Here is a 17,396-nt window from a genome sequence, read left to right as displayed (position 1 = left end):
AAAGAAAAACATCAACCAATTTCTAAAGACTGTTCACATCCAGAGGAAGCAATAGGAACGAGCAAGTGCCTTAGAAATCTAGATCCACACAGAAATCCATTGAAAAGAGTGACCTCAATTTTTTGGGATGGTTTGTCCTCAGGGTTTCGCCTGTCAAATAAGTTATTTTGTACTCACAGACGTAATTTTAACAGATGTAGAAACTTAAGAGTGTTTTCCATCCAAATCTACTAATTATATGCATATCCTAGCTTCTGGTCCTGTGTAGCAGGCCGTTTACTTTGAGAACACTTTTCATCCGGACGTGAAAATACTGCCCCCTAGCCCAATTAAGCCATTTTGCCACAACTTTGGAAGTATGCTTGGAGTCATTGTTCAATTGGAAGACCAATTTGCGACCAAGCTTTAAACTTCCTTACTGATGTCTTGGGATGTTGTTTCAATATATCCACATAATTTTCCATCCTCATGATGTCATCTATTTTGTAAAGTGCACCAGTCCCTCTTGCAGCAAAGCACCCCCACGACATGATGCTGCCATCCCCGTACTTCACGGTTAGGATGGTGTTCTTCAGCTTGCAAGCATCTCCCTTTTTCCTAACAGTTCTATTTTTGTTTCATCAGACCAAAGGACATTTCTCCAAAAAGTAAGATCTTTGCTCCCATGTGGAGTTGCAAACCGTAGTCTGGCTTTTTTTTTTATGGCGGTTTTGGAGCAGTGGCTTCTTCCTTGTTGAGCGGCCTTTCAGGTTATATCGATGTAGGACTCGTTTTACTGTGGATATAGATACTTGTACGTGTTTCCTCCAGCATCTTCACAAGATCCTTTGCTGTTTTTCTGGGATTGATTTGCACTTTTCGCACTGAAGTACGTTCATATCTAGGAGACAGAATGCATCTCTATCTTGAGCGGTACGGCGTCTGCGTGGTCCCATGGTGATTATACTTGCATACTATTGTTTGTACAGATGAATGTGGTACCTTCAGGCGTTTGGAAATTGCTCCCAAGGATGAACCAGACTTGTGGAGGTCTCACAATTTTTTTTCTGAGGTCTTGGCTGATTTCTTTTGACTTTCCCATGATGTCAAGCAAAGAGGCACTGAGTTCTAAGGTAGGCCTTGAAATTCATCCACAGATACACCTCCAATTGATTCAAATGATGTCAATTATCAGAAGCTTCTAAAGCCATGACATAATTTTCTGGAATTTTCGAAGCTGTTTAAAGGCACAGTCAACTTAGTGCATGTAAACTTCTGACCCACTGGAATTGCGCTACAGTGAATTATAAGGGAAATAATCTGTCTGTAAACAATTGTTGGAAAAATTTATTGTGCCATGCAAAACTATAGATTGTTAACAAGAAATTTGTGGAGTGTTTGAAAAACGAGTTAAGTGCAGCTTAAGTCATATGATTTTACATTTCAACTTCCTGCCTCTGTCACCAACACAATTGCTACTGTTAGGGGTGGTGAAAAAACTTATACTCAAAGCACAGAGATTTGAAGAAGACCAGTTATACACCACATCCCCACCTCTTCTGCAGAAATGTTACTTCCCCTTTAGGTCTATCCTTCTGTCAAGGCTCTCCACTGCTGGTGGAGAAGTCGGTGCAGGAGAGCAGGTAGTATTGAACAAGCACACACTTTATTATGGCAGTAGAGAAAATAACAGAAGAAAGCAGCTTCTTGAAAACCTCCAGCCCACAAGGCAAAAGTGTAAATGTGCGATAAATTTGCGATAAATGTTCAACACCAGACACTGTAATACAAAATAAACAAACGTGTGCAAACAAGGAGAGGAGCCGACTTCAGCGGAAGTCGTGACACCTTCCTGTTATGCTACCATCTCTTTGAGTGTGATTTGGCAGCCTAAGTGACATGATTTGATAGAAAATGAGACTTTGCATTTGAACTCCCTGCCCTCTAGACAGTGTTGTGTTGACTTCAAAGTGTCAGTAATGCATCAAGTTTCTAGGTTTATGCAACATGAGGGAATACATTGACTGTGGAGCATAGTAGATAAAAAGGCTTTCTTTCAATTATGAGAACCATAGTTCTGTGAGGTCATAAGAACAACACAATACAGAATTATCACATGGATGAAGTAATTAATTACATTATGTCCCTTAGGGAAATTTGCTTGACAAATGCTTGATGGCTGAAATGTGTCCATTTGAGTGTTAATAATACATCTAAGTAATACTTTATTAGTGAGTGTTAATAATACATCTAAGTAATACTGTATTAGTGAGTGTTAATAATACATCTAAGTAATACTTCATTAGAGAGTGTTAATAATACATCTAAGTAATACTTCATTAGAGAGTGTTAATAATACATCTAAGTAATACTTTATTAGTGAGTGTTAATAATACATCTAAGTAATACTGTATTAGTGAGTGTTAATAATACATCTAAGTAATACTTCATTAGAGAGTGTTAATAATACATCTAAGTAATACTTCATTAGTGAGTGTTAATAATACATCTAAGTAATACTGTATTAGTGAGTGTTAATAATACATCTAAGTAATACTGTATTAGTGAGTGTTAATAATACATCTAAGTAATACTTTATTAGTGAGTGTTAATAATACATCTAAGTAATACTTCATTAGTGAGTGTTAATAATACATCTAAGTAATACTTCATTAGAGTGTTAATAATACATCTAAGTAATACTTCATTAGAGTGTTAATAATACATCTAAGTAATACTTCATTAGTGAGTGTTAATAATACATCTAGGTAATACTTCATTAGTGAGTGTTAATAATACATCTAAGTAATACTTCATTAGTGAGTGTTAATAATACATATAAGTAATACTTCATTAGTGAGTGTTAACAATACATCTAAGTAATACTTTATTAGTGAGTGTTAATAATACATATAAGTAATACTTTATTAGTGAGTGCCTCCCATCTTTTGCAGGTGTCTGTTACTCCTAATAAAATCTACCTCAATACAACAACCTTTTCTTGTGATCAGTAAAACATTATAACAAAAACAGCTAAATATGTGTTCATCAACCCCCTGAGTATAATTTTTAATGTAGGCTACAATAACATATGTTGTGTTTGCTCTGTGTATATAGAGGAAGCTTTCAATATCAAGTAATGAAGTCAAACAACTTGTAGAAGGTACAGCACTGTTATCTACGGACTCTCATTGAGTACTGCATGCTCCAGCTCCCACTGCAGCTCCCACTGCAGCTCCCACTGCTGCACCAACTGACATACCAACTGGGCCTCCAAATGTTCCCAAAGCTGCTCCGATTGTAGCACCTGTTCCCATTTTGCTAAATTTCTCAGCATTCTTTCTAGCTTTTCTTTCCTGTTTTATCCCCAGCTTCTCTACTTCTTCTCTTAGACACACTCCTTCAAACTTTGCCTTCAGTTCTTCCCTCTCTTTGTGTATCTTCTCTTCATTCTCTCTCAAGATCCTGTTCTTCTCTTCTTCAATCACTCTCTCAGCCTCCTGGAACATCTCAGTGGTGTAGTGGCTTCCTCCATTCATCGTCACCATCTTGTTTATCTTCTCAAGGAGCTCAGGGACCTGGGAGAGATTCTGATCTTTGTTTTTGAAGACATGATATCCCCCATTACATTTGGTAATGAAACTTTCCAGTTTGGGATTTCCATGCAGGAAGTCTTCAATTGTTACATCATCAAGAAGGTCTCCATGTGTGAAGACAACCATGGTGTATTTCGATGCTTCATCACCAAATAATGTCTGGATCATCTTCACAATTTCCTGCTGCTCTTCAGTGAATCCTCCCAGCTTGAGAACAACCAGGAACACATGGGGACCAGGAGCGGAGAATAGCAGGCACTGTGAGATCTCTTTCAGTGCTTCCTCCTGTGTTAACTTAGTGTCAAACAAGCCTGGTGTGTCGATGACAGCTACATGTTGCCCTCCCACATTTCCTCTTTTCTTTTTACTTGAGGATGTCACAGAAATAGAGGACATTTTGGATTCAAACGCTTTTCTCCCCAGGATGGCGTTTCCTGTTGCGCTCTTCCCAGAACCAATCTTTCCAACCAGAACAATCCGGACCTCTTTATTTTGTTCTGTTGGATAAGAAAGACATGTTGTTACTGTAGAAAGAAGTCTGATGTTCTTTCTGTTTGGTCATCATACAGAATAGCTACTGATATGATCAGTCTCACATTACTTATTAAACATTGATGGTTTATAGAATATGAACTGTTAGCAAATTAACAAGGACATTATCTATAAATTAAGTTTCAAGCCTACATTCATTTTTAATCAAATGTATTAATAATGTAATAAAACATTATTTTGTGAAAACACATTAAACAAATAAACCGATTCTTGTAGACTAAGTACTCACCAGTCATGTTTGGGTTTTGGAGTGCTGCCAATCTTTTCCAAGGAACAGTCTTTCCAACCAGAGAAATCAGGGTCTCTGTTGGATGAAAAATGAAATGTTGTTTCTGTAGAGAGAAGTGTGAAGTCTCTCATAGCTTCTTAGACTAATATTTTTTTGTCTATAAAATACAAACTCTAAGCAAATAAACAATGATGTTATCTACAGGTAACTGCCAAAATCAAGGAAACACCATTGACGGAACTGTCATTGTCCGTTCCTTGCCTACATACATAGTTTCTACATTTGGCCGAATATGGCAGTAGTCTTTCTGCCTTGGGTTGAGCATCAGTTGAAAAACTGAAATAGCACCAATATTGTGTGGGACACATACAAATAAGATAGTCTAAAGACTCTCAAGTTGGGGAGACAACCAACTTCCATGGAAGTTTTCTGACTTTCTCAGAAACCCTAACAACAAACTGGAGCTTTTCAAAATGTCTGTGGTTTCAAATGGCTCTCTGACATCAATGCTGGAATGAGACCAGGAAGAGGCACACACAAGAGCGTGGTGTAAAGTACGTAAAAAATACTTTAAATTACTACTTAAGTAGTTTTTTGGGGTATCTGTACTTTACTATTTATATTTTTGATAACTTGTACTTTTAATTCACTACATTTCTAAAGAAAATAATTTACTTTTTACTCCATGCATTTTCCCTGACACCCAAAAGTACTCGTTACAATTTTAATGCTTAGCAGGACAGGAAAATGGTCTAATGCACACACTTATCAAGAGAACATCCCTGGTCATCACTACTGCCTCTGATCTGGAGGACTCACTAAATAGAGAACATCCCTGGTCATCCCTACTGCCTCTGATCTGGCGGACTCACTAAACACACATGCTTCGTTTGTAAATTATGTCTGAGTGTTGGAGATAGCCCCTGGCTAAAAAAACAAGAATATGGCGCCAACGGGTTTGCTTAACATAAGGAATCTCAAATTATTTGCAATTGTATTTTTACTTTTGATACTAAAGTATAATTAAAACCAAAAACTTTTAGACTTTTACTCAAGTAATATTTTACTGGGGGACTTTCACTTTTACTTGAGTCATTTTTTATTAAGGTGTCTTTACTTTTACTCAAGTATGACAATTGGATACATTTTCCACCACTGTTCATCTAAGACGCCTTTCAAAAGGGTGCACAGACCATTAGATTTTCAACAGTGGATACAGACATCAATGTCCTCCTTGCTGTTTGCCTGCACTTGCTTATACTTAGAGCTAACTGTTAATGATATAAGAACAAACATTGTGAATTTACTGAACATTTTCTGAATTTACTGGATGTTTTCTCAGGTGAGCCAGATTCAGCCGCTTGCCAATTGAAAAAGTTGGCAGTTTACAGTCCATTGTTCGGATGGAATCATTTTGGACGAACGTTTGAAGGAAACCTACTTTTTCAAGTGATTTGTTTGACGATCAGATGAAAACAACATCATGACTGGTTGTGTTCATGCCACAATACGATGAAAACAATTTTAAACACATAGGAGGTCCCGTGGGAAAAAAACGTGCCAACCTATGGAAATCAAATGCCTGTCCAACTGATTAGTTCTAATGCCGGCCCTGCACTGCATTATGACACGTTTGTATCTGATTTATAACAGGTGTGTTATTCCCCTAGGCCTCGGACACTGGCACGAGGCAGTTTATTTGCCCCCGCCCTATAAAAAAAAATCTAATCATGAAATTTAAAAAATAATAATTAATTTTAAACAGTAACATGCCAAACATAAACAGAACAGCCAGAGGGATTCCACGAAGAAATAAGATAAATATATATATAATTACAGATATTACAGATATATAATTACAAATACAAACATGTAGCAAATTTTTGGGGGGGACATTTTGTTTTGTATACATTTTATTGACTCTAAATAGTTATCCAAATAAGTTTTTTTTTAAATAAGAAGGCCTTTTTCTTCATAATTCTGTTTTGTGTTTGAAAAATTGTCCTAATAAAATAAAGAGATTTATGACATACTCACGTTCAATTGTGGAATCAGTGTAGTACAATAATATGTCTAACTTCAATGGTTGTATGCATTTTGTTGCCAAGAAATAGTTTTACATCAGTCCAGAACACTTCACTATATAAACAATGACAGAATAAGTGTTCAATCGATTCAGTTTCTAGTTCACAAAAATTGCATTCACTGGTAACATCAGGTATATATTTAGAAATCAAGCTATTACACGGATAGAATCTATGGATCATCTTAAAGGAGATCTCCTTTACTTTATTGGTCACCATAAATGTGTGTGCAGTGAGCCAAGCACGGCGCCAGTTTACATCAAATGATGAAGCCCAACAAAATATCGCAGAGGGAATAGACTTCCTGTAGAAAATATCCCTTAATAAACGATTGTTGAATTTCTTATCTAGTAAACCTATGCCATTCACCTTGATATCGCTTACAATATGAGATATTCCAAAATATGCATTATTCTGAAGTAAAGATTTTATCCCACTTTTATAAACGCGTCATATTCCTTGCTTGAAACCTTAAAGTTGTATCTTTCCATAAATGATCTTCGCGTAAATAGATTCCCACTAATACTAATTGGCTGACAAGGACAATGTTTTTCGACAACCAGTTACGGTAAAATAGCATCTTGTTTCTATGTAATATCGACCCATTATTACATATAAAACATTTATGAGGTGAAAAGTTGTGTTTATACAACAAATCCCAGCACATTAAAGCCTGCTGGTGAAAAGCCGCCAATTTCACAGGAAGTTTACCCACAATATATGGACATTGTAGTAAAATATGAAGCCTTCCTAGCTTCTGAAAAACAAAATGAGGTATAATATTCCAGAAACTTTGAGGATTTTTTATGTACCTTTTAAGCCAGTTGATTTTTGATATCGGATTGAAGAGAGTGGAGTCTAAGACATTTAGACCGCCATCACAAACCCTGTTGGTGATAACATCTCTTATTATCTGATGTGGCTTGTTTTTCAATATGAAGTTGTACAATAGCCTATCTAAGGTACAGCAAGTGGATTTGGGAATGTCAATAGATGAAAAAAGATAGGATGCACAAGATAGCCACTCGGCTTTGGATAAAGGCACTCTTCCTTGAAGACTCATGTGTATTTCACTGATCCTCCCTAAAGCCAAAACCTCATTTGGCCGCGTTTCCTTCCAGTTCTCTGCTGCCTGCGAGTGGAACGAATTGCAAAAATCTCTGAAGTTGGAGACTTTTATCTCCCTCACCAACTTTAAACATCTGCTATCTGAGCAGCTAACTGATCGCTGCAGCTGTACATAGTCCATCGGTATATAGCCCACCCAATTTACCTACCTCATCCCCATACTGTTTTTTATTTACTTTTCTGCTCTTTTGCACACCAGTATCTCTACCTGCACATGTTCATCTGATCATTTATCACTCCAGTGTTAATCTGCTACATTGTAATTATTCACCCTTATGGCCTATTTATTGCCTACCTCCTCATGCCTTTTGCACACAATGTATATACAGTAGATTCTTTTTTTTCTACTATGTTATTGACTTGTTTATTGTTTATTGTTTACTCCATGTGTAACTCTGTGTTGTCTGTTCACACTGCTATGCTTTATCTTGGCCAAGTCGCAGTTGCAAATGAGAAGTTGTTCTCAACTAGCCTACCTGGTTAAATAAAGGTGAAATAAAAAATAAATAAAATAAACTCAAATCCCTCCGTAACCATGAGGATATTTGTGTTGTTGACAGATTCAGTTACAGGGTTCAAATTAAGAACATTCACAGCCTTGAGGTTTTTGGTAATCTTTATACCGAGGTAGGTTACAGTATCTTTTTCAGAGATGATACAATCTGCTGGATTGACAGCTCCTTTCAGAACAAACACCTCACATTTGGAAAGATTTAATACCAAATCTGAAATTTTGGAGAACTGCTTCACAATATCCAAAGCTAATCTAAAATCCAGTAAACATAAATTAGATTCTTAATCCCATTTTTTAAATAATCATGCAATAACAATGAGTTATTTAATTTCCAATAACCACCAGAGTATTTCTTACCATCATGACTGCACATTCTAACAGTCAGCCATAAGACTTTATGATCCGTCAGGACTGCAGGCAGTATTTTGACCTCTACTGTGTTGGGCTCAAGACTAGAGGTTATCACCCACAAGTCAATTCTTCATTGTAGTGAACGATCTCTATTACTCCATGTGTACTGTTTCTCTCCAGGGTTATTAACTCTCCATTTGTCAATTAAGTCCAGGCTTTGGCAGAAATTCACCAACTTGTTCATACCAATGTTAGGCCTATGGGGCAATCTATCAATATCATCAGAATAAACCATATTAAAATCTCCACCAACTATAATCTGACTGGATGGATATTTTCTCAGAAGACTTTTCAGAATTTCCTCAATTTCCTCTAGAAGTAAGTTATTTGGAGGACTAGAACAGTATCCATATACATTACACAACACAAATAATCTGTCCATTACATGTCCATCCGTGTCCATTTGAGTAAACACACATTTCCCTTTGAAATTGTGTGCATAAATTGCAACCTCAGTTGAATGATTAGTCCCGTGGGCCAAAGAATGACACGGCCCCATTGATTTATCCAATAGTTATAGTCCTCTTTGCATGAATGTGTTTCTTGAACGAATACAAGATCTGCGTTGTAGTCCTTACAAAACAAAAAAATAACTTTTCTCTTCAACAGGTTTCGTATCCCCCTGGCATTGATTGACATAAACTTCAAGTCCATATAGAACAGAAGGAAAAATACTATGCAAACTCAACTATACCCTCTCTATAAAAAGTTGCTTCATGTATATGTATTAACAGAAGTCTTAACTTGTAAACCATAACACCACAATTCAAAACTAGAACGCTCAGTTTGCTGATTTGTTATGTGTTTTCGCGTATCATTTTCACCAGACCATCGTCTCTTTCGTTTATCTTTGCAGAGACAGCATCGATTATGTTGACCTGGAGTTCGCGCAAAGACAATTATTTCTGTGTCTTTTTGGGTGCGGGACTATTGACTGGATTTTCAGAATCAGCCGAGTGTCCAGATTCCTCCATGTCTTCTCCTGAGGAGTCAGGTGGCGGTTTTTCTCCGATGTTTGAGTGGTCAGCTAGCAACTGCCTTCTCCTCCCTTTGCTTTTTCGCAAATGTTTTCTTCAAAATGTCCAAGTTTCAGATCAAATTAGCGGTCAACTAAGCGTTGTTCTTTATTGTGTTTACTATAAGCCAATATTTGTTGCATTGAAGTAAATTTGAGAGGGATAAAAATGAAGGTTACTCAGAGCAAGTTTCTCGTCTGCACTCGCCGCTATCTTCCTGGATCTCGTAATTGAATTATCAGGCCAACCTCACATTCAATTCGCGCATAAATGTACAAAATGTATTTCAGAAGATTGCGTGCGTTTTTGTGCATTTTTGTGTGGTTCAAATCGTTCGAAAATACACGAATTTATGTTCTACTTAATTCGTGCGAAAAGACACGAATTTAACCAGTAGGCGACACCAGCCCAACCTCACCTTCCATGAATTATAGACTACTGACCACCGTCCATGGTTCTTACATTTCAACATGCCTATCAAATCGACGAAGGCTTTCGGTGGTGCCAGGTTTTAGCTTTGCTTTAGCTAATAGATTAATTTTTAGGCTTATTTGGTTGTCATTTTCTCATGTTAAGCCTAACATTTCACAAAGCTAAACACGGTATAACAATGCTGCCATTGTTAGACTGCTGACAATAATGTAATTACTTATTCAGTAATTAAAGTTGGGAATTCAAACATCGCAGATTATTAAATAAATGTTCAATGCAACAGCATACTAATCAGCTAATCTATTGTTTATTTTGTTGAGTATACAACTCTCTGCATAGGCCACCTGAACCTTCATGACATCACCCTCTCTTCCAGTTTGTATAGAAAGTTGTGAGTAAAACCAGTCTATTAGAGACAAAGAATACACCCTCAAAACACTAGCTTACTAGGAATTGTTTCATTATGCAGTGCAACATCTATAACTCTATTCCATATTTAGCTGCTATTTATAAACATTTTATAACAATGACACATCAAACAGCCTAACACTGAGGTATAAAGTAGTCGGCTTGAGGATAAATTCAGCCCCTATGTATTGTTGAACTCAGCAGGTTTTATATGGCTAACAGCCTACACAAACGGGCTGGAATATTCATGGTAATTTCAATCCAATTAAATTCTAATTTGAGAGACTCCCCTGCTGTCCTGAAGTCCTCGTTTGTTGTGTTTCCGTATTTTGGGTACAAATGTTTTGCCTGTAGGTCCAGGTTGCAGACCTGACTGCTTTCTATACTGAATATTGCCAACCCAGACAATATTTCCTGAGACATTGTGTGTCTTAGGTAGTTATTTTTTGAGATGTAGCTTAGAAAATGATCTCTCTGCAGAAGCAACACTTACGTGGATGTTAAATATAGCTATTGCATTTGCAACGTCAGGCAGGGAAACTGGGCAGAAGGGAGTTGTGCTTCAAATACAGCAGTTCTGTAACATATTTAATTGAGCCTCTCATTCTTCTTATTTGCAGGCCTCAACACCGTAGGGAAATAGATTAATTGTTTACGAAGCTCTGGGGACAAGTCGTCTGGATACAGACAATAAATGGGCAGATGGAAACGGATAATCATCTTTAGCTGACAACAGTTCTTGAGGGCTGGAACAAAAAAAAGCTGTTCGTGATTTCGTTCATACTGGTGAACCGGAAGCGCAATGGACATATAATCATTTTAGATTAGACTAAATCCAGAAATTGTACATCTAGGTTAAAAATAAATCAGAGGTGTTGCACCACTTAATTTTAAACATGGATGAGTTAATCTAAGGTTAAATAACTAAACTATGAAGTAGTAGCAGGAAGCCTAAATTTGGGGTGGCAGGTAGCCTAGTCGTTAGAGCGGTGGACTAGGAACTGAAAGGTTGAAAGATCGAATCCCCGAGCTGACAAGGTAAACATCTGTAGTTCTGCTCCTGAACAAGGTGTTCCTAGGCCGTCATTGAAAATAAGGATTTGTTCTTAACTGACTTGCCTAATTATATTAGCAATATGTTCAAATTATATTTCTATGGAAACAAACCAGCACCAAACCAGTGAGTTTTCAGATCAGGCTGATGAAATAAATTATTTTGTCAAATTAGTTAGCTGGCTAGTTGACAATACATGAGGCCACATGAGCAAAACACCTTGTTACACGAAAACCACAACACCGACCTTTGATTCACTTCAACCTCAAACAGTTTAGATTTAATCTAAACTACATTTAAATTTGATTTAAAAACAATGGAGTAACAAGATAAAATGTGATTTTAGTTTCAAGTAAAACTTAAACTTAGTTTAGAAGAACGATTACAATTAGGAGTAATTTAAAACTAGGTTTAAAGTTTGGTGCAACAAGATTAATATACAAAGCTTGATTTAACTCAGTTTAAGAGTTAATCCATGTTGGTGCAATCCACCATAAATCTCAGTCGATCCATATCTCAGTCTATGAATTTGAGAGTGTTTACATTTCTCCAGCTCCACCCCTTAGCGTTTTAGCATCAGGGGTGAGGAGGACGCTTTGTTATTGTTTCAATTAAAGAGTCTAGCTTTAAAAAAGGTAAGAGAGCTTTTATAGTGAAGGCAGCAAAATTATAGAATTCATTGTCAGAAATTAATTTAAGTGCAGTATGTGTAATAAGTCCATATTAGTCCCGTTTTAGGAATGTGCATAACGCCTACATCATAATGCCTACATCATAATACTGACATAATAATGCATTCATTTACAAATGACATGTATTCATTAGTTACTCTATTGTTACAATAAACCTATTAGAGGAGGATTTGTATCAAATGAATTGTTGTAAAATAAAACGTTTCACAGATAATAAACTTAGTCATTCTTCATTTTGTTAAAGTCCATTTGGCAAGAACACCCATTTGTTGCATCAAAACATGCAAAAATAATGTGGTTCAGGCTTATGCCTAGTATGAGTAACTTTATAGACGTCCTTACCTTTGCCTGCCTGTTGAGCTGGGTATCTAGAATCGTATGTCTACAATTGGAGATGCAGCCGAAGTTTTATAGCACTGTGGGGCGTAAGAACGTTGTTGCTTTCTAGTCAGGTGATTTCTTGTAAATCATGGTGCAGCCCAGGCAAAAAAAAATATCTCTAGCATAAGCAGACTGATTTTGATGGGGATTTTTAAATTATGTTAATTAGATTGTAGGCTGTCGCTTCAAACACACCGACTGTGTTATGGCGTTTTGGTACACCAGAAGTACACTCATTTCCAATTGAACGCTGCGTTTGCCTTGCAGCATTGCGTTGCAGAGGCAGTTGCAGTGCGTTCTGTGTGGTTGAATTTATCGAACGTGTGCGTCAAACTGTATGCGTAAACGGGTTGACAGAAATGATAGCAGAAGGTGAATGTAGAACTTTTGTTACACACATATCTTGATGATTCTGCGACCTATTTTGCGCAATGACCCAGTCGGTGTGTTCGAAGCATAGCATTACTCTAAATGTTCAGAGTCTATGGTTTGGACTTCACATTGCAGTAATGTGTATTTTAAAGCTGCCAATTACTATGGGTTTGGTTTGTACAGAAAGACACTGGACTGGAAATGATTAAAGTATAACAGTGCAAAAGTTGAATAAAGTGTTTAATAAATGTTTATATATACTGTATATTTTTTATGAAGAAAATACACGAATCAGAAAGCAAAATTTTTACAGCATCAATATAATATTTAGGAAATTTAGCAAACATTGTTTACTGTTCATTTTACAGTACCTGATGGATTCAACAATGTCAAGTGGTATTTTTAGTGTCATTTTAATTTACAGTGCCATGAAGTAACTATGAAATGAATATGAACTATTTATGCTTAGCCAGTCATCATTCATCCTGCTCCCGAGGAGCGAATGAGAGCTGTATTGGTAGTACTATGCCTACCGTAAAGGAGATGGACAGTCATGCTGTAGTTCATGTCTTATGTAGCCTGACCTTACTCATTCTGTGACTGAAAATGATTTAAATATCACATGTAATGTTACAAGGCATTTTATTTTGGTATGTAGTCCCTTACATACAATCATCATTTCACAAGTTTTGTCTGTGGTAAAAAATAAATATATATATATATATATATATATATATATTACATAACAAGCTAATTGAATGCATTAAATGAATTATGAACTGTCTATTCTTTGTGGCAGTTGTACTGACTTTATTTTTACAACTACTCAATAATGGTGCAGTACATGCAATTGTTTTGGGCATATTACAACATTTACAGTTGACGGAACCTTCAAACAAGAAGGATAAACATCAGTTCAACCAGTTAGCCATCCATTCAAACATGCACCATGTAAAATCAGTCTTCAGAGGGATCGACTTGTGATTTTTAAAAAAAAAATTGACATTTGTTAGTGTTTGATAAAAGAAAGGGGGGAAACGCCCCCCCCCCCCCCCCCCCAATATTTTAAAAGCATCAAATACCCTCAGTTTTATTTACCACTGTCAGATTGATCCACAAGGCAACACTGAAACGTTCAACCCATTGGTTACACGAAGACATACAGTATAAGGAACCAGGGGTGGTTAACTATAGTGTGCATTCTTAGTTTGGAGATAGAAGTGTGTTTCAGTTTGTATGTCCTTCAGATGTAGTGTATATCACAAACAATTAAACAATACTTTGAGTTCCTCTCTACCATCAGAACTCGTCAAACGGCCTACATTGATACTTGACTGACTGACCCTGGTATTGTTGTATCAGTCTTCTAACAGAGTGACAGTATAATCATCTATAACCAACTACATGCATATTACCTGTATAATCTCATATGCTGTATTTACAACAACAGTGCTGGTGAAAATCACACAACAGCCACCAACAATAATCACACTGCTTCTTTATCAGTTTTTGTAAGTTTATATTGATCTATGATTACTTTTATTTTTTGACAAATCCACCAGTACTGGATTTGTATTGCTTTTTAAATGTTACTGTGTGTCTTTCTGGTAAAACCCAACACCCATTCTCTAAAACAGGAGAGAATGCTCTTAATACTCTTCTTATTCAAAAAGAAAGTCAACCAGATGTGATTCATTTGATTTGACCCTCTCATATGAGGGACATGGTAGTATTTTCCAACCATCTATCTCCTCATTATTAGGTTAATGATTATGTACATTGTTCCTCCTGTTGCTGTTGTGAGAAGCAATGCCTTCCCAGCTATACTATCCTTCACCATTTCCCAAAGTGTCTCTCCTGTCTTACTGGCTAGCACTACTGCTTCCTCCAGAGGAGGACATGTTTTCATCTTGCATAAGACCACTACTGTCATCAGCACTGCTGCAAAGATGATAGCAGACCTGAGCCGACTCCCCCTGTTTACCGTAAGGAGCCAAGGAGAAAACCAGAGCCGGTCAGGGCGGTGTTGGAGGTGAGCGAAGCAGAGACAGTGAAGGAGTTAATGGGAAAATTGGAGGAGAGAGTTATGAGGGAGGTGCTGTGTTGGTGCATGAGGCACGACATCCGCCCGACGAAGCGTGTCGGGGATTTGATGTCACCTGGGTCAGCTCTCCGTACTCGTCCTGAGGTGCGTGCTAGTCGTCTGGTGAAGACTGTGCCAGCCTCATGCACCAGGCCTCCAGTGCACCTCCGTAGCCCTGCACGTCATGTGCCAGCTCAGCGCTACAGCGCTCCTAGCCGTGATAACCGTGGCGGGCGTTGTACTGGTCAGGCACCATGTTTTGCAGTGGAACGCACAATATCCCCAGTACGTGTGCTTAGCCCAGTGCGCTACATCCCAGCTCCCCACATCTGCCGGGCTAGGGTGAAGATCCAGCCAGGGCGGATGGTGCCAGCCCTGCTCTCAAGATCTCCAGTGCGCCTTCACGGACCGGTCTATCCAGTGCCACCTCCACGCACCAGCCCTCCGGTGGCAACCCCCGCACCAGGCTGTCTCTCCGGCTTTTGCCCACAGGTGCTGCTAGAGCCTTCCTCCTCTCCAGCGCCGCCAGAGTCTCCCGTCTCTCCAGTGCCGCCAGAGTCTCCCGTCTCTCCAGAGCTGCTAGATTCTCCCGTCTCTCCAGAGCCGCCAGAGTCTCCCGTCTGTCCTGAGCCGCCAGAGTCTCCCGTCTGTCCTGAGCCGCCAGAGTCTCCCATCTGTCTTGAGTCGCCAGAGTCTCCCGTCTGTCCTGAGCCACCAGAGCCGCCAGTCTGTCCTGAGCCACCAGAGCCGCCAGTCTGTCCTGAGCCGCCAGAGCTGCCATTCAGCCAGGAGCTGCCAGAGCCGTCAGCCAGCCAGGACCTGCAAGAGCCGTCCACCAGCCAGGAGCCGCCAGAGCCGTCAGCCAGCCAGGAGCCGCCAGAGCCGTCAACCAGCCAGGAGCTGCCAGAGCCGTCAGCCAGCCAGGAGCTGCAAGAGCCGTCCACCAGCCAGGAGCTGCCAGAGCCGTCAGCCAGCCAGGAGCTGCCAGAGCCGTCAGTTAGTCCAAAGCTGCCCTTCAGTCCGGAGCTGCCCCTCAGTTCTGAGCTGCCCCTCAGTCCTGAGCTGCCCCTCAGTCCAGAGCTACCCTTCAGTCCGGAGCTGCCCCTCAGTCCGGAGCTGCCCCTCAGTCCGGAGCTGCCCTTCAGTCCGGAGCTGCCCTTCAGTCCAGAGCTGCCCTTCAGTCTGGAGCTGCCCCTCAGTCCTGAGCTACCCCTCAGTCCGGAGCTGCCCCTCAGTCCGGAGCTGCCCTTCAGTCCGGAGCTGCCCCTCAGTCCTGAGCTACCCCTCTTCGGACGAAGAGGAGGAAATCTGCCGTGACAACTGTACTGTGGTAGAAAGTGTTGACAACAGAAAAATACTATAAATCAATAGCTCAAAAGAGGTAGCTTATCTTTGGCCTGCTGTTATATTCCAATAAATGAGTTGATGATTTTTTTAACGCTGGTTTTATCGAATAAAGTAGGTAAGGTTCAATTTAACTCATGACTGTGCATGCATCCATTGCTTGATCAATGTGATCAATGCAAAGGTGAAGTGCAAGCCATTGATCACAGGTCTATCACATGTGGATGCAGGAAGAAATATATTTTGATTTCTAACATCATATATGAATGAATAGGCAGGTCCATGTTCATTCTGGTATGAGGCAATAGGCTATCGGTTTCATAAAATGTATGAATCCTTTTCCTTGTCATTTATATGGCCTCTTCTATAGTACTATAGAAATATACTAATAACGTTTGATTTGAATATGCACTGTTGCCTGACAGGCTCTCTGAGCACCCTCACAATCGGATGCATCCTGTATTCATGGGAAAAGGAAGATAGCCTGTGATGCGACTTCCGCTTTTGGACGAGAGTCTCGCTGTTAACAAGGAGGGAGTGCTATTATACTGACCCGGGGGGTAAACCGGGCTTCACGTCACCGGGCAAAAGCGGTGAGGGCAGAGCGCCTAGCTCTAATAGAGCCATAATATCAACAGAACAGCATGATGAATCATTCAGGAACATAAAACATGTCTTTTTTAAATCCAATTTCAGTCGTTTTCCTCGGGAAGGGTGGTTAAGCAATATATGTTTCTTTATGAACTGGATGATTCGAGTCCTGAATGCTGATTGGCTAACAGCCTTGGTATATCAGACCATATACCATGGGTATATACCACATTTATTTATACTGCTCTAATTACATTGGTAACCAGTTTATAATAGCAATATACCTTGGCTAAGGGCTGTGTCCAGGCACTCTGTACTGTGTCGTGCTAAAAACAGCCCTTAGCCGTGGTATATTGGCCATATACCACACCCCCTCATGCCTTATTACTTAAATAAAACACTTAGGATTCAGTGTCATCACAACTTATTACTAAGCTTGCTTGACATTCGTCACTTTTGTTTTCAGCCGACTTCGCTGTCGGCTTTGACCGTGGCACCCAGCTCACCCTGGCAAGGCATCCCTGATTGTC

At 39.2% G+C, this 17,396-nt stretch overlaps 1 protein-coding gene across 1 annotated transcript; it reads right to left on the bottom strand.

Annotated features, from left to right (window-relative positions):
* Positions 1–1,321: 1,321 nt before the first annotated feature.
* Positions 1,322–12,473, bottom strand: LOC110534577 (GTPase IMAP family member 9-like). Its single transcript, XM_036953876.1, has 3 exons — positions 12,438–12,473; positions 4,357–4,431; positions 1,322–4,072 (listed from the first exon to the last, which is right to left on the bottom strand). Exons 2-3 carry the CDS (start codon positions 4,361–4,363, stop codon positions 3,168–3,170), a joined length of 912 nt encoding a protein of 303 aa, XP_036809771.1. The 5' UTR covers positions 4,364–4,431; positions 12,438–12,473; the 3' UTR covers positions 1,322–3,167.
* Between the last annotated feature and the right edge of the window lie 4,923 nt (positions 12,474–17,396).

This window comes from Oncorhynchus mykiss, chromosome 19 (assembly GCF_013265735.2).
Source record: "Oncorhynchus mykiss isolate Arlee chromosome 19, USDA_OmykA_1.1, whole genome shotgun sequence".
NCBI classification, from domain to species: domain Eukaryota; kingdom Metazoa; phylum Chordata; class Actinopteri; order Salmoniformes; family Salmonidae; genus Oncorhynchus; species Oncorhynchus mykiss.
Note: the sequence above shows the minus strand (reverse complement) of the source record. Positions and strands in the feature narration are given on the sequence as shown.